This window comes from Delphinus delphis, chromosome 2 (assembly GCF_949987515.2).
Source record: "Delphinus delphis chromosome 2, mDelDel1.2, whole genome shotgun sequence".
NCBI lineage: Eukaryota > Metazoa > Chordata > Mammalia > Artiodactyla > Delphinidae > Delphinus > Delphinus delphis.
The window spans coordinates 112,637,479-112,663,399 of record NC_082684.1 but is presented as its reverse complement, the minus strand read 5'-3'; the positions used below and the strand labels follow the sequence as shown (position 1 = coordinate 112,663,399).

The 25,921-nt window shown below is 39.1% G+C and overlaps 1 protein-coding gene across 8 annotated transcripts in view; it reads right to left on the bottom strand.

Annotated features, from left to right (window-relative positions):
* The window catches only part of CHD2 (chromodomain helicase DNA binding protein 2), a 142,850-nt gene that overhangs the window by 82,625 nt on the left and 34,304 nt on the right, over positions 1 to 25,921 (bottom strand). For 5 of the 8 annotated variants that reach the window (XM_060005483.2, XM_060005484.2, XM_060005482.2 and 2 more), the window contains 11 exons: positions 22,578 to 22,664; positions 20,744 to 20,805; positions 14,442 to 14,549; positions 11,608 to 11,748; positions 9,980 to 10,113; positions 8,534 to 8,759; positions 7,100 to 7,200; positions 5,912 to 5,956; positions 5,560 to 5,738; positions 3,798 to 3,922; positions 676 to 892 (listed from right to left, as the gene is read on the bottom strand). In XM_060005483.2, the coding sequence (XP_059861466.1) occupies positions 676 to 892; positions 3,798 to 3,922; positions 5,560 to 5,738; positions 5,912 to 5,956; positions 7,100 to 7,200; positions 8,534 to 8,759; positions 9,980 to 10,113; positions 11,608 to 11,748; positions 14,442 to 14,549; positions 20,744 to 20,805; positions 22,578 to 22,664 (1,425 nt within the window). Of the gene's footprint in view, positions 1 to 675; positions 893 to 3,793; positions 3,923 to 5,559; positions 5,739 to 5,911; positions 5,957 to 7,099; positions 7,201 to 8,533; positions 8,760 to 9,979; positions 10,114 to 11,607; positions 11,749 to 14,441; positions 14,550 to 16,138; positions 20,724 to 20,743; positions 20,806 to 22,577; positions 22,665 to 25,921 lie in introns of those variants that run through there. The other 3 variants (XM_060005486.2, XM_060005487.2, XM_060005488.1) reach the window with 3 other exon arrangements.

The window sequence follows — 25,921 nt, the reverse complement described above, 5'->3', positions numbered from 1 at the left end:
GAAAGAATATCATCTACTTTGAAGATTATCATAAGGATTATAGGTAATATACATAAAGCACCCAGCACAGGGCCTGGCACATAGTAAGTACCTTAAAAAAAGTTGTTATCAAGAAAAAGATTTGCCAGACAAAGACAAACTTAAGCCCATGTGTTCTAAGTTCCTGATGCTCAAGTTAACTTTGGTATCAGACAGATAATTGTCTTTTCTGCAGCTCTGAAATGGCTCACTGTCCTTTTATTTCTTTCTTGTAAGTTATGCCACCTCACTATTTTAAAAGGTTAGGAAACAAACTCTAAGAACTCAATTATTTTCAGTAATATCTCTCTGCTCAAATAGCAAAAATAATATTAACATTCCACAAGGCATTAACTCTATCTTATAATCCTTTATAAATAAAGTGGTCTTGAAAGTACAGGGGAAAGAAAAACTTAATACTGCAATCCAACTAAAAGAGATTCCCATTCATGTACTGCTGTTGCTGTTCTTTACAAAGTAAGCATATGTTTTTAAGACTAACTGAATTGTATTTTTGGGATACATCAATCTCCCAATATCAGGGGCATAGCACCGTGTCAGAATCACAATTTTACTGAAGGCTATAATGGCTTTAGGTCAATTTCCAAAAATACATTTATAACACAGATTCTATCCCAATTCTTTTTGTTTACACACCGTATTTCTGCTCATCAGGTCACCTATGTAAACCACTACGTTAATCTCTGGTGCCCAGATTTCAAACTCCCTCTGCCATGAGGTGAGGGTGGATAAAGGGACGACTATAAGAAAGGGGCCATACAGCTGGTGTTGGTGGAACAGGTAGGAGAGGAATGATATGGTCTGGATGGTCTTTCCTAGGCCCATTTCATCAGCAAGGATTACACTGTTACTTCTGCAGAAAGAAAAAAACAAAAAGATCATTAGTTCACAAAAAAACAGTACGTGCACAAACAGCAAAGGCATCAATGCCTCACAATGTCACCAAGCAAGACATGGGTTGTGAGCCTCTAATGTCTTTCCTCTCCTCTGCAATTAACTCTCCTACATATGACAGTCGAGTAACAAGTAATCTAAGTATTATCAAGGTTTGGATTACTACAAGAGCCTATTCAGACTGTATGTTCTTTATCTTGCATTTTGGTCTTTTACATCTATCCCCTGTAACAGAGAAGGCAGGTTTTGTTATATTGGTGTATGCAAGCACATGACCTTGGGTTCCATCAGTACAGAAAGCAAGGGCAGATGGGCTATCCCCACTGCTGATGAACCCTACAGGGTGACAGTCATGTGCCTTTGTTCAAAGTGCCCACCCATTCCACTGCAGGCCACTGGGTTGTTTAATGCTACATACACTGCTCCCTAGACCTAAATGCTGCAGGTACACAGAGCTTGTTTTAAATACACTACTCTACAGCAGGGGTAGGCTGCAGATCAGATCTCTGAATCCCACCCCAGACCTACTGAATCAGAGTATCTGGGGAAGGGCTCAAGAATCTGTATTGTTTAACAAGTACTTCTGGATATTGTGCTATGGGTATATGGCTTGGACCACACTTTGAGAAACAAGGCTCTAGGAGACAGGCAGGAGGCAGGATTTCAACAGGATCCTAATAGAAAAGTATTGTAAAGATATTAAGAAAAAACCTTTAAGTAAATTAAGTTAATTTAAACTGAAAGAAATAGAGTTAGGAAAGTATGTTCCAGAAATAGAAAAGAGCCCATTTGACAGGAAACCAGGACTGCATGTATGCCATAAGTCTGAAAATATTACAAGGTTCTTGAAAATCAGGCCATGGGAGGTTTACACATATATAATACATGCTTAATCAGTGGACCGGAGAGAACTAAAACCAATATTCAAGTCAAAGACAACTTAATCGATTAGAAAAACAAGACATTTAATTCACCAAGAAGAGATTCCTTTGAGTAATTTTCCTCATATTTCTCTCACCTTTTCACACCACTGGGGAGGAAACAGGGTTAATTTTCTCCAACATTTCCTCTCCCTAGCAAACTGCCACTGTCCATTTATACACATGAAAGGAAGTTTGGATTGATTTGCCTGCTTTTCTGGAACTAGACCAAAACAGCATGTTACTTAACTCAGGGTTCCCATGACCAGGGCCTAGTAGCTGCCTGGGCCCTTTTCAGCTGATTCTGAATTAGTTTAAAGTAGAAAATGCTGGCTCACGACTCTACATGGTGTGACTTTGGACAAGGGCTCCTAAGAGCCCTCAACTACAGAACAAGAGGGTCAGTTACACAACTCCTTAAGGCTCCACCTAGCTTATAACCGTCCTTTAGGAAGATCAGGTCTCACTATTCTCTGAAACAAAAATAACTTTCAAGGAATTTAGAACATCAGACCTCCACTCCATTCTCAGTCACAGAAACTGAATCTCCTCAAGATCTCTGATTCTCATATTGAACGTTAAATATTACATAAATTTTTACAAGACAAAGAGTAATACATGGTTCAATTGGGAAAGTCATTGTAAATGCACCTCTGTAACTTAAAAACCATCTTTTCGGCATTGAGAAAAGAAGCTGGCATGTTTTTGTCTTCAGGCTGTAGTCTAATTCTGAAATAAGAATTCTTGCTTTGCCATAAAACACTAAGAAATTAAGAGTTTACATGTGGGGGAAGGAATCTGGAGACATACATTAAAGGTACTTCTCACACCGTATGTCCCATGAAGACAGGGGAATCCTGTCTTGTCTTGGTTCACTATTAAATTCTCAAGGCCTGGGACTTCCCTGGTGGTCCAGTGGTAAAGAATCTGCCTTACAATGCAGGGGACGTGGGTTCCATCCCTGGTCAGGGAACTAAGATCCCACATGCCTCGGGGCAACCCGCGCACCACAACTACTGAGCTCACGCACCTCAACTAGAGCCCACGTGCTGCAAACTATAGAGCCCGCGTGGTCTGGAACCCGTGCACCACAACCACAGAGCCCACATGCCACAACTAGAGAAGGGAAAACCTGCATGCCACAACTAGAGAGAAGCCCGCGCACCACAACGAAGAGCCCGCACGCCGCAACGAAAGATCCCACATGCCTCAACAGAGATCCCACGTGCTGCAACTAAGCCCCAACACAGCCAAAAATAAATAAATAATAAATAAAATCTTAAAAAAAAATTCTCCAGGCCTACCTAGGTCCCTAATACATAGTAATTAGGGACTACTTGAATTTGCGATTGAATTTGGTGAATAAAATTTATGAGTACAGCCTCAAAGTACCTTTAAACCTCGTTGTCTCATCTCTCTTTTTCTTTTTTCCAAGACTATGGTGATCTTGTTACAAAAAAGTAAAGGATAATTTCACAAGTCCAACTGTCAGAGAACTTCCTCTACAAGGGATGGCCTGTACAGCAATAGGGGGGGTGGGGGTCACATCACTCTTCAGCACCACTATGTAAAATTAAAGGTTTCCCTGGCTCAGAAAGACAACTGAATGGAAAAAAGACATTTTCTTCTTTCTTCTGAGAATAACTCCTTCCCCACTAAAGATATGGGCAAATTACCTTGCTATTTATACTCATAAATAACACAGTAAGACATAGGTCTCTGGCTATGAGAAATTAACCCCCAAATAACTAAATAACAAAGTACTTTTTACTTCAGACTAAACTGGTAATTATATATACATAAAAACTCCCAGAAGTGGCCCTTTTCAATCACATAATTTTTTTATTTCTATAATGTACAAGAAAAGGAAGTAATTCTTTATACCTAACAGTTTTAAAAAGCCAGAAACAGTAGAGAAAACATCAAACATATTTTTCTACCTACTTGCACCAAGAATGAGCAAGCCAGTTGAGACCTTCTAGCTGATAATCTCGGAGCTCCAGATTCTCTCCTCCTAAATATGCCGGCTGTTTCTTTAAAGCCACAAATCGTGGTCTCTGCTTCAGGGCCTGAAATGCAAAATTTAACAAAGCCCAGGTTTGAAGAAAACGTTCCTCCTGTTCCTATGTTAAAATGCTAGCCATGATTTCTGTGCTCTACACCAAAGCATAAGAATTTAAATTTCACATCTGAATCACCAACCACACCCAACCCACCACGAGCTCTTGCATTGTGGTCTGCATTCCCAAAGCCAGATTGCATCCCGAAATAATGTTTAGTCATTGCTCCTTTCCTGAAGTAAGTTTGCGAACATCATTAAATAGCATTGGGAAACAATGGATTAAAAACTTATATAAATTTCACGGCTCATGACTTTTCAACATTCTTGTGTATGCTGTGAACTTACAGGAGAAACTCATTCAGGAATATTTCCCAAAGTTATTTGGCCACAATAGTGTTTTTCTCAGGGAACATTTCTCTGAAGATTAGCACTCTCTGGAATAGTGCCCCATTATGAGAAGTGTCGTCCTAATAACGTATTTGATAAGGTAATTATTGTTAGTTGCAGCTCTCCTTTGTGAGCAGCTGGCAGTAAATGGAATCAGATGCCTCTGGCTGTCCACTTCTGCCACATCTGCCCCACAGTGCTTCTCCCATCCGACCCCCCAGCTGCTGCCACTTCCCCCATCCTCACACTAATTCTCCCTCCGTGGGCTTCTACGACACCTTCCTGGTGGGACCTTCTGGCTTTAACAACTGCTTACTCTGGTCTCCAACACATGGCCGTTAGATGAAACTTTCTAAAGGAAATACTGTTTCCTGCCTGCTGCTCTGCTCAGGAGGGTAGGCTTATGAAGACCCACAGAATAAAATCCAAATACTCTCCAAGGTATTCAAGACATACACACTTTGACTCGCCAATATCACCTCCCTCTCTTCCTACCCTGAGGTCCGGTGGTCCTCCTACTGACTATAAGAACATCTTTCTCTTAATATCTTTCACGGGAGGCCAATAACCTGGGCCCCCTTCTGTCTGTCTAACCAGCTCCAATCAAGTCTTCAAGGACAGGGCACTTCAAGCACCACAATTTCCTCATTTTAAAACCGCTTCAATGATCCCTGTGGCTCAGTGACTCCTACTTCTGGAATAGTCTTTATCACACTCATTGACCTTCAGTTACACACTGCTTTTCACAGATAGAGGTTTGGTGCCATGAATTTGAATGTCAACCTCTTGGAGAGAGAGGCCATGTCTTACATAAACATTTACTACTGAGGACCCAAGCATACCAATTTACACAGGGAATGAATTCCAAAGAAAGAAAAGGAACTGTACAACCAATCTAGCAAATAAAACAGCTTATATATTTAGTTTATAACCTAGAATTCAGACACTCCTCTTTCCCGTCACTTCTCTTTAAAGTGCTTTAATTCTTTCCAGTATTCTCTACAATATCTCCATATTAGATATATCTAATTGTGTAAATAAGAAGATTAAAGAAGTCAGCAAAGCCATTATACAACTCATCCTCTCCTTTTAATTATTTTCCTTTGATGTCAAGGTTAAGTCATTTTCTTTCTCTTCAAAATAGGAATTATCACTTACTTTTGTGGTATTCTCTCTTCCCAACATCTATCTATGTGGCCAACCCTTTGTAGCAATACACCTTTCCCCTGAAAATTCAAAAGCCAGCAGTCACCACACCTTGCATTCTCTTGTTGGGATGGTTTTTGAGTTGTTCCGACTATGGAAGCTGTCGATGCAGCTCTGGAATTTCTTTCCAATCAAGGCTTCATCTTCCCAGCTGCACTCTGAATAGGGCAGTCCCATCCATTTGCATAGATATTCAGGTTCGTTGGAAGGTGCCGGCTTCCGACTGTGAGCTATTTCACATATAAAAATTTACAGATCAGCAACTGTCAATTAAAGGAGAGGAGTGACATTCTGTTTTATGTATAACCAAGGAAACACCATGTGGCAAAGCTGTAAATATTCTGCAAAACATGACCTGCTCTTAAATGCTAAACAGTATTTATAAACAAGTTGTCTTGCTTACCTGGAAAATCTGTTTGACCCAGTGTAGATTTGCTCGTCTTCACAGCTAAATAAATGGAAAGCTGGGTAAGTTATCACCATAACCAAGAAAACGGTGACATTTTAGGTCCTATGAATAAGAGTACAAATATACTCTACTATCTCACATCTTAAAAAAAGAAAAGAAAAAGCAGCCTATCCAGCACTTACCCCATCTCTCTGTTCCCCCTTTACAACAAGGCTCCCCAGGGGAGCTTTCTTCATACTGTCCCCTCACTCTCCCCTGAAGCCACCCCATCAGGCCTGTAGCCCCACCACTTCATGGGTCCATCTCCCCAGGGCCAGGCCTGCTGCCAAGCTGAAGGATCAAGTCCCAGTCCTCTTTGACTGGCAGCGCCTCCTCCTGCCCGAGCCGCGTGAATCACCTGGCTCCCAGCACACCTCCCTCTCCTGGCTCTCCCCCTGTCTCACTGGCTGTCCTTTCTCACTCTCCTCTGCTGGTTTCTCTTCCTGACTTCCGAAAGCTAGAATGCCCTCTGACTTCTACTCGCACCACGTACACATTCTTGATTATATCATTAAACCTTAGGCTTTAAATACCATCTACATACGGATTATATCCTCAAATTTAAATCTCCAGCCCGGACTGAGTTCTAAACTCCAGACTCATATATGCTACAGCCTTCACAATACTATCCACTTAGATGACTGAGAAGTATATCAAACTGACAAATATCAAAATAAGTTCTTGATTTCCATTCTTTCTATTTCAGTAAATGGTACCTCTAGTCTCCTATTTGCTCAGGTCAAGAATCTTGGCACCATCCTTGCCACCTCTTTCTTTCCCCGCATCTCCAAATCTACTGGTAAAGCCTGTTAGCTTTTCCTTCAAAATAAATCTAGGCATCTGTCTATTCTCCAAAAGTATACCTACAAAAATGCATTTTTAAAAAATATTTATTTATTTATTTGGTTGCACTGGATCTTAGTTGCGGCAGGCAGGCTCCTTAGTTGTGGCATACATGTGGGATCTAGTTCCCTGATCAGGGATCGAACCTGGGCCCCCTGCACTGGGAGTGCAGAGTCTTAACCACTGTGCCACCAGCGAAGTCCCACATTTTTTCAATATATATATACATTACTCCCAAAAGAAAAAGTTCTATTATTCCTGGAGCTCAAACACTGCTTAGATGAGTTTCCATGTACTTACCTATTACTCTTTCTACTATCTGATACTGTTTGTTCAGCTCTGAGGCCAGCTCTTGTTGGCAGTTGAAATATTCCACATCTTCAGGAGAAACTTTCCCTAACCTGGACAGAAGACAGACAGAAAAAATAAATACTTATTAGATTTGGGGGATCCATATACATCTGTCAATGCAAAGTCAAGGTAGGAAAGGAAACTTAGTCTTTACTTTCATATGTCCCTTAATAATCTTTTACTAATAATTAGGCCAGAGATTTTAAGAAAAACACGTAAGACTTAGAGAAAACACTAAAAACCTTAGACTTATAGGACACACCAGTTGTTCTCTCTGATGTGGCCCATTAATAAAGAAACCTAACAATAACTATTTTGGGTGATGAATTCATGTGATAAATTCATATATCTTAATAGATAAGGACAATAAAACTCTTCCAGATTTACAAGAAAACCTGCTTTTTTTCAAATATGTATGGGGCTTTAGGCGTGATTAAATGTGGCTTTTTTTAGAAAACCAGTTATTCATACTTATAAAACGACAACACCAGCAACCTGAAATTGAATACTGCTATAGCTTTCAAGCATTTTTAAAATTCTAATCGCTTTACAAACTACCCATATCTTAGGGATACATATTTTTGTTTTCAACTCAAAGAAAAAAATTTCTGATTTACTGAAGCAGCATATTTTGCATAGTAATAAAACAGGAATTGGAACCCATTTGTCCCTATTCCTAACACAAAATAACCTCATCACATGACACTGACACATATGTCTTCGGGGGGAACTTATGCTTCTTTTTGTCAGTTTAGTTGTGTGTATGCTGTGACCCCACGTATGTCTCAGATGCAACCTAACATGCTCAAAGCTGTAAGTAAACTACAAACCACAGGCTATCACAGTTTCAGAACATCTCTGTCACATCCTTTCTGTAAACTGTGTAAAACCAAGATTAGTTTTAAGTATATCATAACCCAGAGAGTTCTAGATTATTAACTCCTGACATCCAAGCTACCCCAGGACAACCACAGAAAGTAACAAGGTGCTTAAGTACGTTAGCCTTGGACTCAGGCTACCAGAATTCCAATCCTGGGCCCTCTCACAGAGTTGCTCTGTACCTCACTCTTCCCACAAAAAAACATTTTGTTCAACAGTACAAATCTCATAGGATTACTGTGAGGATTAATGAGATCATGTCTGAAAAATGCTCCATAAGCTAGTTATTATTAAACTCTACAGACTTGGTGGCTACACACAAAAATATATACTATCTTCAGCTCACAGATTTATAAAACGTAATCGTGGATGCCTCCACGTTCATTCAGATGCTAAAGGCAAAATTTGATATTCTAGATAGCTGTGTTCTCCATGGACTAGTTAAAAACCTTCCCTTCCTCCAGGCTGCAAATGTATTTCTTTTATCCAGGATGGATAATGTACCATTGCTTGATTTCATCCTCTTTCTTCTTGAAGTTCTCTAGTTTTTTTAGGCCCTTCACTTTCTGCTGCTGTAAGGACTCTTCACTCTCCCACGTGCTATGGATATACGACCAGCCCTTCCACTTGATGAGGTACTGGACTTCGCCTTCATCCTTTTCAGGGTCAAAGTCGCCACTAGGGTCTCCGTTAGCTTCAACTGCATATACAGTAGTAGAAGCTCCAGTGGCTGAAAAAGGATTCAGTTAAATTTTAAAAAGCATATTAAACGAGACATTGAAAAGCTTCCCAAATACACAAATGTCTAAAAAGTCTCTTTATGGATGAAGCACCAAAATCCTTTGACTCGAAATAAGCAGAAATTCACAAACAATACAGAATGAACATGTTCAACAATTTCAAATATTTTCATGATGCAAACCCAATTTTCACTACTTAAAACATTACAAAATTTGCTGGTGAAATCAAAGAAATCTCTGTATCCAAACATAATAAAAATGGAACAGCAATATCCTTTTGTTTTGGTCCCTACTAACTCAGAAAACAAATCTGTCTCTCTCTCCAGGAATATTAAGAACAAGGTAAGAGAATTTAAAATCTCCCCAATTACTCAACCACCCAAAACTCCCTGTTGACTCTCTTAACCTCAAGTAAGCCTGGATAAAAAAAAAGACAAAGAAAAATGAATTATGTATTATTTTGATATTTCCTATATGGAAAGGTTACTTTAAAAAACTGAGTTGTGAGATATCTCAATTTGGATATAAAAAATTCTTCACTACTGTCCAAATATGTATTTAACGCGTTTGACACTTATCACGAGATTCAAAAACAAGTAACTAAAGGTAGATTTACTTAATGTTAATAATCAAGAATCTCTGCTGCATCACTGGTTTTTAAGATATTAAAACATCTTTAACCAGCTCAATTTTAAAATCTCAAAGACATATGGGACACAGCCCTATAGTCTCAGGTCAGTTTTTCTGTGGGTCAGAAAAACTTCCACATTTCACAACAAATAAGGGCATGGACTGAAATTCATCACTTCAGAGCTCAATACATAAAATTTGGGCCTTACTGAGCAGATATAAAAAGTAATTTGTTAGCTTCCAATGGCAGGGAAGGGGCAGCAGGTGTCATGTCTGGCCGCAAAGGTGTCAAGAAGCCCCTGAAGCAACCCAAGGATCAGGCTAAGCAGATGGACGAGGAAGGTGAAGCATGCAAGCAGAAACAGAAAGAGCAGAAGAAGTAACTCAAGGAGCTAAAAGCAAAGGCCAAGGGGAGGGGTCCCTGGCCACAGGTGGCATTAAGAAATCTGGCAAAAAGTAAGCTGTTCCTTGTGCCTGAGGCAATGATGATCCTTAACTCTATTCCTGTTTAAACATCTGGACTCCCTGCCATAACATCTGTTGCCACCTATGGCAAAAATGAAGTGTTGTCTTCACATACCTCCTTTCTTTCCCAGCCTTGAATCTAAGACCTTTTCAATAGTTTCACTATTATCCTGCTGTTCATCAGCTCCTTCTCCAGTCATTTCAATGAGGTCATCTGAGTCAGTCTCAAAGTCATCGTCTTCTTTATAACTGCATGAGGAATAATGCCGAATAAATGAGAAACTATCTTTTCAGATTCAAACACCACCATACATAGTATCATTAGGACGAGGAACCATACCCTTTTGGCTGCAACATGCTGTTGTGCAGATCAGCCACGATAAAGTGGGCTTGAAGTTCATTTTTTTTTCCTGCTTAAAGTATTAATGCATGTTCACAGATAGCTGCAGGAAGGCTAACATATTTCAAAATAGAAACTGACTACAGTGATTTCTGTAAGCAAGACATAGAAAACTACTACAAAGACACTCCTATGTTTTCTTATGTTTTCTTTTTTTTTTTTTTTGCTGTACGTGGGCCTCTCACTGTTATGGCCTCTCCCATTGCGGAGCACAGGCTCCGGATGCGCAGGCTCAGCGGCCATGGCTCACGGGCCCAGCCGCTCCGCGGCATGTGGGATCTTCCCGGACCGGGGCACGAACCCGTGTCCCCTGCATCGGCAGGTGGACTCTCAACCACTGCGCCACCAGGGAAGCCCTGTTTTCATTTTTTAATGAGGTCATTACTATGTATAAACAAGGAAACAACTACAAAGAAAGAAAATGCACGATAAATGAAAAAAATTACTAGTATTCCATTACATAAAAGCGGAGCAATACATCTAAGATTGAATGTACCGACCCTGCATTTTGTCTCCCGATAACAAGAATATGAAATTTAAGTATTCTCAAGTTACTGAGCATACTTCCTGGTAATAAAATATTAAAATGTAACCTTCCACCATATATTAACAACAAATGGTTTGGGGGTTACAGAAGAGAAAAACACAATTCTGGATGCAGTACAGCTGTAGGAGGAAAAAGTGCTGAGCTACATATTAACATACTCAAAACCTAGTCCTAGCTTTCAAAGTATTAACTGGATACATTGAACAGGTTATTAATAACTCCAGGACTCAGTTTCACCATCTTTAAGTAGACCAAAAGAAACCTGCATATCCTCTAAAAGGAAATTAAATACCCTTTGATTCATATAAAGTAAAATATTTATGTTTGCATATATCTATTCCTTTATTTCATTTTCTATTAATGCTTCATATCGTATCATAAGCTTGATAAGATTATTATATCCAAATAATACATAAGCTGAAACAAAAGAATTTGGCTGATTCAAACAGCAATTCAAAAGTGAAAATACAATCCTAATGTCCTTCCTAAAAAAGGATGTTATGAAATGAAGATAACATCACTACCACCTCAACGAAACATGAACTTGAAATAAAGCAGTTCTCTTCATAGGAATGAAGGCTTGAAATGAGTTATCACTATTCTTTCCATATTCCTATTGGCCAGAACCATTCTTTTTGCAAGAACCCTGACCAGATTTCCGAATACAACCTCAAGACACAGGTCATTATTTTTACCTATCAAATGCCTAATTCTGGACTTATCAGAACCAAGCTCTAGCCAACTACACTATCACCTTCCCTTCACACTAATGAAAACCTTCTGGGGCATCACCTACCTAACATTTTTAGCCGCTCTGCGGCGAGTCTGCCTTTTGGGAGCTTCATCATCTTCATCCTCATCATCAGAAGAATCTTGCTTTTTCCTCTTTCCACGCTGCGTCTTAGGTTGCTTTTTAACACGAGGTTTGGGCATTGCTCTAAAATGAGAAAAGAAAAAATGGCGAAGTCCTTACTTTATCATCTGTTGTCTACTTCAAATCTATATAACTGTTATTTCCCAGAGCAGGGTTCATACATAGGAATTAACCCGGGGAATGTTAGACATGAATATTCCCAGGTCCCATTCCCTGAGATTCTAATTCACTAGAGATCTGCTTCACTAGAAACACGAAAGTGATTCTACTGCTAACACCCTTCAGTCATTTATAGGAACAGTCAGCCCTCTGTATCTGCAGGTCCACATCTGCATATTCAACCAACCATGGATGAAAAATGTATTTGCAAAAAAAATTCCACAAAGTTCCAAAATGTAAAATTTGAATTTGCTGAGCATTAGCAGCTATTTACGTAGCATTTACATTGTATTAGGTATTATAAGTAATCAACAGATGATTAAAAGTATACAGAAGGAGATGCATAGATTATACGAAAATACTATAGCACTTTATATAAGGAAGCGACTTGAGCATCTGCAGATTCTGGTATCTACAAGGGTCCTGGAACCAATTCCCCGCAGGGACGAAGGGAAAACTGTACTGTGGGTTCTGAGGCAACGGTTCTCAACTATTCCTCAAGATCACCTGACATAAAAATACACATGCAGCACGCTGCTGATGACAGCTCTCTGGTGGGCAATTTGGAAATATCTATCAAAATGACAGGGCTTCCCTGGTGGCGCAGTGGTTGGGAAACCGCCTGCCAATGCAGAGGACACAGGCTCGAGCCCTGGTCCAGGAAGATCCCACATGCCGTGGAGCAACTAAGCCCGTGCACAACTACTGAGCCTGCGCTCTAGAGCCCGCAAGCCACAACTACTGAAGCCCTGCGCCGAGCCCGTGCTCCGCAACAGGAGAAGCCACCACAATGAGGCATGCACATGGCAAGGAAGAGTGGCCCCCGCTGGCCGCAGCTAGAGAAAGCCTGTGTACAGCAACGAAGACCCAACACAGCCAAAAATAAATAAATAAAATAAATTAATTTATTTTAAAAAAAATTACAAATATAACAATTTTATTTCTGGGAATTGACTTTACAGATATAGACTGATACAGACACAGTAAGGTATTCACTGTGGTATTTGCAGTAACAAAAGATTAGAAAAACTAAACATTCATCAACTGGGAACTAGTTCAATAAAAAGAATACTACGCAACCATAAAAAAGGGAGTTTTCTGTGCATTGATAAGGAAAGATTTCCAAGATAATGAAAGAAAAATGCAGAAGATGATGCATGGAATGCTATAATCTGTATAAAGGAAGTAAAGGACAAGAAATAACTGCACATATATTTTTCTCCTATGTACATTAAATATACCAGGAAGGCTACCTGAGAGACTGTGCCCTGCTACAGACCAATGGAACGAACTGAGGAGGTGGCCCCTCTATTGACTTCCCTGCAGCCAGGACTGAGAGCCACAGACTAGGAGCTCTCAAAAGGAAATCCCCAAGTTCTCCATCAGTGGTAAAAAGGTGAAAGGAGAAAGAGGGAGACGGAAACTCACAATCATTATCACCTGTTTCTCTCATACCTGCCATAACCAACACTACACAGACAGATGATCAGAGACTCAATAAATGATGGGTAAAATCTAGAAGACAGAACTGGAGTGGATTCCAGCCCTGAGAACTGAAACTGAGAAGAAAGGAGACAAAACTCACTGATAAATTTCCCTGCTGGGGTGGGAGGTGAGGGGTCAAGTACAATGTCCTAAGCCAGGGATAGACACATGTTTGCTGTAAATGGCTAGAGGATAAGTATCTTTTACTTTCTCAGACAAGAGGCAAAGTTGAGGCCACTAAATAGGTACTTATATAACAAGAGAAAATAAATTTTAACAAATATTTTATTGACGAAAGTCAAAATAAAATAATAATCATTGAGTACTTTTTTGTGTAATACAACATTTACTAACGAGAAGAACAGAATTCTTTTTGAAGGGATAACATTTCACTTCGCTAGGGTTCAAATTTAGTGTTCCCCATCACCAAACTACAAATGTTCACCTATAAAAGCTATATTGAGTTCGCAGGCCATACAAAAATAGGTGGTGAGTGGGATCTGGCCCAAAGTCAGTATCTGCCAAAAGCATCCTAAGCAATACTACAAGGAGGTAAATTTTCCTGGGGCCTCTCTGCCTCCTGCCTTCCGTTCCCCATCACCACTACCTTTCATTGCCATATGTCTGATCAAAAATTACCAGTTTCCTCTCATCGCCACCTACTTCCTTCCCTGCACAGATTCTCTGCTTAACGTTATAAAGATTATGAGAACAGGGTAATAAACAGTAAAGTATGCTTTGAACCAGCCAATTAAACTTAACAAATAGTTCTCCCAAAAAGAACTTGTACACTAGTCAAATACACAGGGAGCTTTTTTTAAGAGTGGAAGATACATTCGCTCCTCATAACTAGTCTGCCTGGAGTATGAACAGTAAGATCCACTCTGAGCTACATACCATGCAAACACACAAAATCAATATAAGTAGCTCAGTAATCGAATTACTTGTTAATGATGCAGGCTGGCAAGAAGTTAACCAGACATTCAAAATCCGGAATCACAACACACTGTACCCCATCAATTAAGGCCTTCAGGCTAGCACTACATCGTCCTTCTCAATCTAACACAAACTAAGCTCGACCAGAAGCAGAGATGTTCAAGCAAACACTGCACCTTCTGGGGACAGGTCTTCTGGCTTTCACTTTTTTTTGCTCTGGTTCGCTCTCTGCACTGGTGCCTTGTTCCTGTTCGTCTTCTGAGGGCTCCCGTTTCCATTTTTCTCTGTGATCAAAAGCAAAGCAAAATTTTTTTTTCTAAAAGAATTCTTCAAGATTTGTTTAGCTTGAAGAATCTGACAAATCTGACAATCTTATTAGCCAAAAAGGCAGAACATGTATATTTTAGATATTATGCTAAAAGATTTGTTCTAGCTCCATTTAAATTTTGGTTGTGTTCCTTCCTAGGCTGTGTAATATCTATTCCTATTTTATATCTGGTATCAAAAATAAATGAAAATGGAAGCTAAGGCTGTATTTTTTAAACCGTTTGTTCTGAAAAAAAAAAATCCTGCTAAATCTCTAATATTCTATTTTTATTTACTACTATCATTGACCAGATTGAAGCCATAATATATACTAGATCAGAGGTTCTCAAATTTTAGCATGGATCAGAACCACCTCAAGGGCTTATTAAAAGAGATTTTTGGGCCACAGCCAGTTTTTGATTCAGTAGGTGTAATGTGAGGCCTAAAAATTTGAATGTTAACAAATTCAGATGATACTGAGAGACTTGAGAACTACTATACTAGTTATTTTAACATCTTTAGAATACACTGAGAAAACAATCCCCAAAATTATTTTTCAATGATAAATCTACTACCTACTAAATAACCTGTTCAACTAATGAAGTAGTTTTTAATAATTATTAAATACAGTAGGTATTCTTTTGCTCCTCAAGATCGTAGAAGACTTGGGAGAGCCATACCCTATAGGTGCCCTACTATCCCCAAACAGTTTTTGAAGTTTACTTGAATACCAAACAAGACATCACATAAACTCAGCTCATTTCTCACCTGCAGGGAAGAAGGAAGGAGCATATATAATAGCTACTGGGCATGAAATATCTAGAGAAAAAAAAAAAACTTAATAGGCAAGAACCTGGGGTTCTCTCTAAACAAAACAATTACCATTGTGTCTCTGGGTCTGTGTATAGAAAATGAGGTTATGCTAAAGACAACTCTTGCCAAGTTGCAAAGTCAAATCAATATTCTTCATGGGAGAGTAAGTCCAAGTAATAGTGGAAGAACCTTCCTAAAAGGTCCAGGAGCCACCCTGCACTTGAATTAGTGGAAACATCACAGGTAAAAATGTTTTTCAACCCTTCCATGAAAAGGCAGTGGAGCACTTCTACGTACATTACTCAAGTTCTACTGGCACTACCATTTCATATCCATTTACCTAACAGTAGGTCACTACATGTGGGCAGGGTATCTTTGTACCAGAGCTTAGCACAAAGGCAGGCAAATGGAGATACATCTTTGTTAAATAAAGAAATAATTAAAGAATGAGTCCTATCAGACTGTCAGACAGGTAGGGTGCTTTCGGAAGCAGACTGGTAAGATATTAAGGCCTACTATTGTCACCTAATATCCTTCACTCTCTCTTTAAAGCAAACTATACTCTGGGAACCTGCTTTATTCTCCTTGCCTAGAGCCTCGTACAATAAATGTCTGCTAAGGAATCCAAGGAATAGATGGTGACGACCAGGAAGGAAAAAAGGAAGATGTCTCCAGCAATTGGGAGATTGGCACCTACGGCTACAGTCTCCCTTGGGCCAAGTCCAGAACAGTTTACCCTTTAGAAGGAACTCACACAGTCAAACTGGAGAGAAGTGGTTTCACAGGAAACAAGCTTGAAAGAACATGCACGTAAGACCTAAGGGAGAGCAGATCAGATGAGAAAGATCCACAGTCAAGTATTATTTGTAATTTACATAACTCTGCCAGAAATTGAGAATCTATATCAGGGTAGCTAATAAGGTCCACTTCCATAACTTTAGGAGACTAAACTGGCAGTAAACACTGAGAGAATGGATGTTGAGTCTAGTTTTCCAGTTAAACTGCAGATTTGTAGACTTACAGACAACCAGGAGGACTTAGAATCTCCCAATATAAGAACGTACAAAGGGCTTCCCTGGTGGCGCAGTGGTTGAGAGTCCGCCTGCCAATTCAGGGGACACGGGTTCATGCCCCGGTCCGCGAAGATCCCACATGCCACAGAGCGGCTGGGCCCGTGAGCCATGGCCACTGAGCCTGCGCGCCCGGAGCCTGTGCTCCGCAACGGGAGAGGCCACAACAGTGAGAGGCTCGCGTAACACACACAAAAGAAAAAAAAAAAAAAAAGAATGTACAAAAAATTAGCAAATTGTCTGGTTCAAAGGCCTCTTCCCAGGTAGGGGGAAGCTCAAGACCAGGGAGAACAAGCTGTTTGGTACATGTCAAATCCCCAACCCTGCTACTCTCAACCATAACCTACTGAAGACCACAGAATCTGCAAACATTAAAGCCAGGGTTACACATTCTGGGAGGATCTGAACAATCAGAGGCCTAAAAGATCTAAATGAGTTTTATGTATGTGTATTTGAAATTGGCTGGATTACTTCAAACTTCATTTTAATTTTCCAGAATAGACGGGGAAAAAAAGTAAGTTACAACCAGCAATACTAAGTCATTTTGTATAAGGGGTGAAAAAGGCAATCAATTACAAAAAGATTACTGCCCAACCCTGGCTCTCCAACAGGTGAAACCGATGTCCACTTCTAGTTTGCTAGCTTCTCATATAATGCAAATTTTATGAGGGAGACTCCCTGACTAAGCTGTATATTATATGCTGGGCTACAATGAAGAGAAGTCTAAAATATAAGATCGTGATTAAAATATTTTTCATACATTAAAGGAGACTTGAATTGCCAGATTCAGCTCTAAGAGGCCATCAATGGGATTCCCTAAAAGGGAATCAATGGAATTTTTGCCAAAATTTTGGGAACTGGAGAGAAAACTACCAAGATTTGGCCACTGAGGCCTCAAGGCAATATAAATAGATAGGAAAAAGTCAGAATGCAAGTTAACTGGGTATAGTTTTCTTCCTTTACTAAGAAAAGGTGGTTGATAGGACACAAATCAAATCTGAACTGTAAAGGAGGGAAGGAACAAAAGCCATTTTTAAATAAAATGGGCCTAAACTCTGGTCAAGAGCCATTGAGGCTTCCTATTAACTGTCTCTAAGAGCTCAAAGAAGGGAACTCCTTTCTCCTCCACTTTAGAAGGCAGGTAAGGAAAAGAGGGAAAGAGTTGCTTTAACTTCACTGATTTTCAGTAGATTTTCCCGTAGAGAATGCCTTTCAGTACCAATTCCCAGTGAAAAGGGGAAATCTGGGGCTAACGAGGATTCTCTTCCAGTGTCACAGGACTGTGACAGACTTTCAATTCAAAGCAATGGAAAGGGAGAAATAACTATAATCCCAGGAGAATAACTTCAAATGATTACAGCTGAAATACTTTTTGAAATTCCAGTTGGGAGAGAGGGTTTTGGAACCACTGTACAGTGGGGTTAAGCATTACTGGGACCGTAACGAGTCAGGAGAAATCCCATACAACATTTCACAAATTAGGGTAACATGAATAGCGACTACATAAAAAGGGTTCAATGATCAAAACAGCATGAGTGGGTGAAGCAAAACTCAAAATTTTGTTTGTATGACTTTAAGTCAGGGGTTACAATCTCAAATACCCACTGGGGCCAGGTAAGGACCATAAATGGGGTCAAATGGAGAACTCACGGCCTCTCCAAAGGTTACAAAGACCAGTGTTATATGGGGCAGCACTGACAGCTTTTCTCAAAAACTAGAAATCTAGATTCTTACATACCATCCCTCAATTTTCAACACTGCCAACTAATTCAAAAAATGTTTTCCTCTTCTAAGCTTTTAAAATGCTAATTCACATGACTCAAGGAGAGTTACTCCCTTCCAAGACTGTACCTTCAGAAGTGTCAATGTCATAAAAGCAAAGAAAGTCTGTGAAAGTGCTCTGGATTAATGAAACCTGACAACTAACATGTATTTAACCCTAGATTGGATCCTGTCCTGGGGGTGGAAAAATATTATGAAAGACATTATTGGGTTGACTGACAAAATGGGAATATAAATTAGACAAAGGGGTTGTAGCAATGTTAAATCTATTTACGTTAAAACTGTATTGTGCTTATGAAAAAAAAATCCTTATTCTTAGGAAATACACACTTAGAACTCGGGGGTGAAAGACCTTGATGTATGAATCTTAGTCTGAAACATGTGTGCAATATATAAGGAGAGCACCCACAACGATAAAGCAAATGGTGCAAAAATGGTAACCAACGGTAAATCTCAGTAAAGTACACAGGCATTCTTTGTACTACTCTTATTCTTACAATTTTGCTACAGTTTGAAATTAATTCCAAAAAAAAGTTTAAAAATGGCTCCTTTTAAAAACTTTAAAATCTGTGATACAATCTGCAGGGCAGGGTTTCAGAAAAACACTTTTCTGTGCTAATATTTCCAAATTTCCACTCCCTTTGAGTGAGTCTCTCAATTCTGAAATTCATGTGCACACACACTGGGTTCTGTTACCCTTGCTCAGATCACAGAGGCCCCTGTAGTGCTATGCCTTGCAACCTGAGCCTTAGCAGTTGTAGGACCTCCTCTAATTAATGTTAGAAGAGAAGAGGTCCCCATAAGCCCTAGTACTCTCCAGCTGCCCAGAGGATGACAAGAAGTGAGGCCAGCCCAGGGCCCAAATAAACAAGCATGAGGAGAACCTCAGCTTCTGCTAAGTTCCTATGGAAGCAGCCAGGGGTAGAAAAGCAGCATCACAGAAGACACAAACCCCCCACAAGGAATGAAAAGGTTCTACTCAAGGGAAAGAATGGTCCATGAAGGCCACTGAGAGTTGCCAACTTTGGAGAGCTCTCAGGATTGATAGGAGAGGGAAAATAAATACAGAAGCCAGTCAAAAGAGTAAGTCCGATGTGTTACACAGGGACTGAAAAAATGGAAGGCTTCTCCACACCCAGATAAAGCCATTAAAATGAGGAGTTCAGGGACTTCCCAGTGGTCCAGTAGGTAAGACCCCACGCTTCCACTGCAGGGGACACGGGTTCGATCCCTGGTTGGGGAATTAATGCAGCACGGCCAAAAAAAGGAAAGAAAAAAAACGAGGAGTTCATGTTTTCAAGTACAGCCCATTTAGATTCCAGCCAAGAGACCAGCAGAATGTAGCCAGACGGTGGAGGAAAAAGCACATGCATGGACTTCCCAAAAGCCCCCAAAAGGCCATTAGCCTGGGAAGCTGAGAACAGAGTCTCCCAAGCAGGCCCTGGGACTGGGGAACAAGAGCCTTCTGAGCTGCCAAGAAGTACAGGCTTGCCTACAGTTATCATTTCTCCAACTCTAACGAAATATTTAAAACACAAATGAAAATCATATGCCCTGTGGGCAGGGCAATATTAAATACTACTTGACTTTTCTTAGCATAGTTTCTAATAACCCTGTTAGGTCAGCAGAATAAGTATTACTCTATTTTGGAGAGGAGGAAATGGATTTTAAAAACTCACATTACTTTGCTTTAGGCCAAACACTTAAATTAACGATCACTAATACTTTAAAACAGAGAATATATAACTGGGGCTCTCAGTGGGAGCCAAGGACAATCGTTTACCATGAGAACCCCCTGAATTTGTGTGCAGGGTTTTGAGTATTCTTCTGAGGAGACAGGCTGTAGAATTCAGTTTGTCAAAGGGATCCACACATCCCCCCAAAAAAGGTTTTTTTAATTATTTCTCCCCCCCCAAAAAAAAGCCAAATTTTTTTTACCATAAGTAGAATTTTTTAAGTTTTAAAATAACAAATATATAATCTATATCATAAAGGGATTTCATATTAAGCCCATGAATTAAAATTTTCTGGCTTATGAACTGCAATAGTAAAACTACATGGAAACAACAATGTGAAATTTCATACTAAAATGGGTGTCCAACCAATATAACTTTGCCATGCCAACACAAAGAACGAATGAATAGGAAAAACAGCCAATCTAAATGTGTCCCTTGTTTATCTACAATAGAATACCAAATGCCTATATGTTTGATATTCGTGCACATTTTTAAGAAAAAAAATAATTGGGCTAACTGGGCAAATCAGATGGAATAGCTGGGGTTTGCCCCATAAAGTAGCCTAACACCTACATGTGAAAAACTAAGAATCCTGGGCTTCAAATGCCACTGCTGCTGCAGCAGATTCAGATGAACAGGAATCCAAGATAGCAAGAGACAGAAGTGGACTCTGGGCCCTGGGGTGCGCTACAGACACAATGAAGGCAGTCCCAGAAATGCTCACATGCTCCAAACTACCAAATCAAGTAATTTCCCCCATGAAAGACTTACTGTTTTTTCAGCTGCCTCTGGCCTCTTCTTTTTGGGCTCCCACTCTCAGACCCGCTACTTGCCTTCAGTGTGTGGGGGGGAAAAAATGATTACAGACTTTAATTCACAGTTCTTAGGGATAACACTACCCCCTGGTTCAACAATCTACTCAATATATTCAATATGAGTTTTTAGACAGAAAGAAACCTAAGCATCTGATTGGTGGTGCTCCCTTTTCTTTTGCTTTGAAAATTAATTTGTCTGTTACTGCCGAGTTACTTCTAACACCAGGAAATATTTCTTTCAGCTTGACTTCTGAAAGAACACAAACGCCAGGAAATATTTTTTTCAGCTTGACTTCTGAAAGAACACAGTCCAATAAAATTTTCTGTGATGATGGACATGTCCTGTATCTGCAGTGGCCCACAGAGCAGCCAGCAGCCACATGTGACTGAGCCCCTGAAATATGACTGGTGTGACCAAGGAATGGATTTTTCATTTTACCTAAATTTAATTAATACACATTTTAAAAGACACATGTCTAATGGAGACCAAAGTGGATGCTGCAGATATAGACTGTCACACTAAAATGCCACACGTTTAGTGTGCCATTAAAGGCGGTGACTACGGACCTGTTTCATTTCAGACTCATTAGAGAGCATGTTCAGTCATGAGCCAGCAGCCCTCTGCTAAAAGCACAAGGCCAAGTAACTTTACAGTCACAGACATTTGAACAACTCTTTTTTCTCCCAAGTTAAGCAAATTGGCAAAGTACTCCCGTTGCTGTTAGTCTTGTGCCCTACAGAGAATGCGTTAATTTATACACAAAAGAGAAAAGATGCGGCTGGTTATAACAAACATGGAAAAAGGAAAGGTAGCTAAGGTAAACCAGCTCAGAGGTCACTGAAAATAAAACACCATAAATGCAATGAAGGTGTTACGGTCAATTAAATTTTTTAAGTGTATTTACTACCCCAAACTCACTAACCTTTGGCTACTAATATTTAACTTTCGTCAGAAAGATATTATATATTTAAGAATAGCAAAGTTCTCCTAAGAATGCAGAGAGGGGACATTTCACTGAGAGACCAAAGAACGTGTCTTCAGAATGCAGTCTATAAACCTAACATAGAGGTAAAACTTAAGAGGATTTCCGTAAAAACATCACACAAACATCACACAAACATCACACAAAGGTCTGATTCTATAGAAACAACAGAACCCAGTACATAACACTAATTTTAAAAACCATCAATCTATTCAATCTCTGACAATTTGATCAGAGAGTAAATATGTGTTAAACATTTTATACTGCACATTAAAAATGAACTAGGAAACCAAATTTAAACCATTTAGGTAAAATAAAATACTTAAGTTAAGCAAACTCTCCTTCCTTTCTCAGCAGTAAATCTGAAACTACTTCCATTGTTACATGTGCTTAGTTACCCAGGTAACAAAATCTAGAAGATTTAGAAACTAGGTATTTTAAAAAGTAAACTTCTTGCTATAATCAACTGCACTATGAGAAACATTAAAAAAAAGAGAGAGAATTTGAGGCCAGTTCTATATAATACTCTAACTCTTTACTAGAGCATTCACATGACATGATCTAACTCTCTAAATGATCTAACTCTCTACTAGAGCATCACAAAACATGATCTTTCTGGTAATTTTATTTTTTTAAAAGCCACATGTGGCTTTTCTTCTGTATTAGATTGAGAAAGCTCACTTTCGAGTCACTTAACTCCCATGCCTGAAGTTCAGTCTCGTTAATGGTAATACATATCAGAGTCAAAAAGGATAAGATAATTAAGGAGTCTGAATGTATCACCTTGAAACATTTTTTTTTTCTTACCTCCTCCTTAATATTAAATCGTGATGGTTCTTGTCTGCTTCGGTTTGACCGCCTAACCCCATAAACATCAGGATATTCTTCCCACATCTGTAAAATTAATAGACCACGCGTGAATCGTTTTTTCTTGACCCCCATTTACTATTTACATTACTGGAATACGTATTTCAATTTAAGAGAATTCAATTAGTTATTTGGTTATATATCAAAAGGGGTTTTTTGTTAGCTTTGTTTATGAGACAGTGAAGGACCATCTTTAAAAAGAATAAGGCGTATTATCCGAGAACTCATTAAAGTTGTAACGATGCCTCTTCATTACTAAATGGCTTTAAACTAGAGGTCACACTGCTTACCCATTGTTAAAATATAAACTTACAGTTGAATAATATGGCAACATAAGAGAACAACTGCTTCCACTAAAGACAAAATATTTACTGATGAATTTTAAGTCCCTAATGCTTTCAGTTTTAGCTTTGACTGCACAAGACTCATCTGAGAAACTCAAAAAAATCAGCAGGGCCCCACCACCAACTCTCATTAAATAAGAATCGGTGCATTTGCATATTTTTTTAATTCCTCAGGATGTGTAACATGCCAGATACAGGCAAATTCGGTATTTCTTATGTTTAGCTAGAAGTTCTCAGAATGAGACCCAGTGGCACCCTTGCTCTAGCACACTTCATTTTATTCTCTAACAGTAGTTAACCCTTTGCCTTTAAGACCTGATTTTTAGTAAGGATCCTCACTAGTGATCAAACAAAGTTTAAAGAGGAATCAGTTGAAGAGAACATTTTTTTCACAATATACTGACACTATTTTATTAAAAGACTCAAATCAATAAATATAAAAAATTATAAAAGGCCCCCCTTCTTCCACCTCTAACAATTAGTCTAACCCCTAGCCTCACTCTCCTTCCCACAGGTAACTATTAACAGGTATGTTGTGTGTTCTTTTAATGAAATCAATCACCTACAGGCAAAATGAATTTAAACGGATTGTGGAACAATGAAGTGAAGATGCTCAACAGGAGGTAAACACGTAGAAGAGATGCTTGAAAAAGCCAAGATTAGAAATGTGGGTTTGTCATCGAAACACGGGTGACAGCTAACGTCATGAAAATATTTGGAGTGAAGCAAGAGGAGAAGCCACAGGTTGAGGCTCATCGTGAAATGTGTGGAAAGTGGACCCCCAAAAAGACAAAAATGATGAAAGACGATCCAAAAACACATAATGTCACTAAGCCAAGGAAGGACATAATCAACAGTGCCTTTAAAAAAAAAAAAAAAAAAAGCCAAGTAAGCTGAAGAAAAACAAGGCCTCCAAAGGGAACAAGCATGATGTTCTAGGAAGAGGCATTTTAGAACCAGAAGCCATATAATCATGTAATCCAGCATCCTCAGTTTATAAATTCAGTTTATAAAAGTAGAAAATCCTTAACAACCTTAGAATAATATGAGTTGGAGGACAAAAGGCCCAACCAGGAGTCAGTAATAACCAAGCAGAAAGAAATCTAGGCAAAAGAGGCAGCACATGCCAAACGCTCTGAACAAATGGGGCAGAGAAAGGAAGGCAGCAAAGAGCGTTGCTCTAGCGCTGCCTGCCAACCCCTCCCCCATCCTTTCTTGGACCTCTCCTAGAGCTATGAAATGACTCAGCACAGGTATTTATGGAGCTTTTATTAACTGGGTGGCTCAATGCTTTAAATGGCACTACATCAATTAGTTTTCCCATTTAAAAAGACAGGCATTCTGGCTCACCTGTTGGGACTTTATCACAGTATATACTGTAATACATACATCCTAAAATCATCTTGTGTTCCTGTTTGTCCTTTTGAGGGCTAATGATATCTAATTCAACTATTCAATAAAAAGCTACCATGTGAAAGGGAAGTGTGTACAGAAAACAAAGAGCTTTCTTTAGAAGCTCATTTTAGAATAATAATTTTTAAAGTCACAATCCAATCATTCTAACTGGCTAGTACATTCACCTATGTATTTATTAACTTTTTGGAACTTATCACCTTAACTTTAATATTCCTGCCTAAAGCTGTACTTCTATCTTAAAATTCAGTCTTATTCCCCTTTATCTCTTTAAAGGGAGTTTCATATATATATATATATATGTATATGGTCTTACAGTTAAACTGTGAATTCCAGACAGTGAGCACGATTTCAGCAAAGTTTTAAACACCTGACGCAAGTCGTGTTTTCTATGGCTTCTTTTACTATCTGCAAGTAAAGAACTCTCCCCTGTACAGAAGAAAGTTAAAAGGTGGCCAAGCAAGACCTTCTGCAGGTAAATTTCTGAGCTGAATGACACTCAAAGAAGATCTCTAAGTGGTACTTCGACATTCAGGGTCTTTCTGAAATAGGTCACCACCTGAAATGTCTCTTGTGAAAGGTCACCACACACTGAGCAGGCAACAAAGCACAACACTTGAGTGTTAGAAGATCACTTCTCTGGTGATGAGTTAATTAGCAAGGACAGCTTTCATTTTCCTATCCCTAACACTACTATCAGCATTCCCCAACCTCCCACCAGCTCTTAAGCATCACTTACCATTAAGCAATGACTACGCTGGGAATAGAAGAAATGAAATAACACAGTTAATCCCAATTCTGTTTCAAGAGATAAAAGCAGTTTTTGTTTTTTAATTTCAGGATTGTTGAAGCTATTTTGTAAAACTTGCAGGTAACTTTAAATTGTTTGTATCGCTACAAAAATCTTTGTGTGCAGATGTAGGTCTGTATTTTAGAAGAAAAACTGATTTAGCATAAAGCTTTTAGTTTCTTTAAGACATTTTACTTCTAAATTTCTAAAAGCAATCTTTTTTATATTTTCAGTGATTCTAACTTAATTCTCTCAAAAGGGAATTTTAAAACATCAGCTGCATTTCTCATGACTAACTAGACCAAGTCATTAATTCTTCCCCAAAAGGGATGCATCCCAAAGTTTGGACATCAATGAAAAAATGCTATGCAACTCTATTTTTGCCTTTTTGCATTCTCTGCTGGAAGATTCTTGTTAAGCAAATACCTACATTGCCTAGGTACAGATAATTTCTTTTCTGTGAGGAGTATTTCTCCTTCCATTCTTCAATAGAACAAAAACTACCCTTATTCTTGAATTGGGATTATCCATCACACTACAACTGCATTCCACAATCATCTGTGAATGACTTTCTCTGGTATAATTCAGTGCTGTATTAAAAAATATATATTTTAACCACCTTTTTTAAATGTTAAAAACCAAAATAACAAAAACTGGTCTTTCTGCCCTATAATTTGATGGTTTATGTAATTATTTTCCTTATAGCCCTGTGTCTAATGAGTAGAGCAGAAAGCACT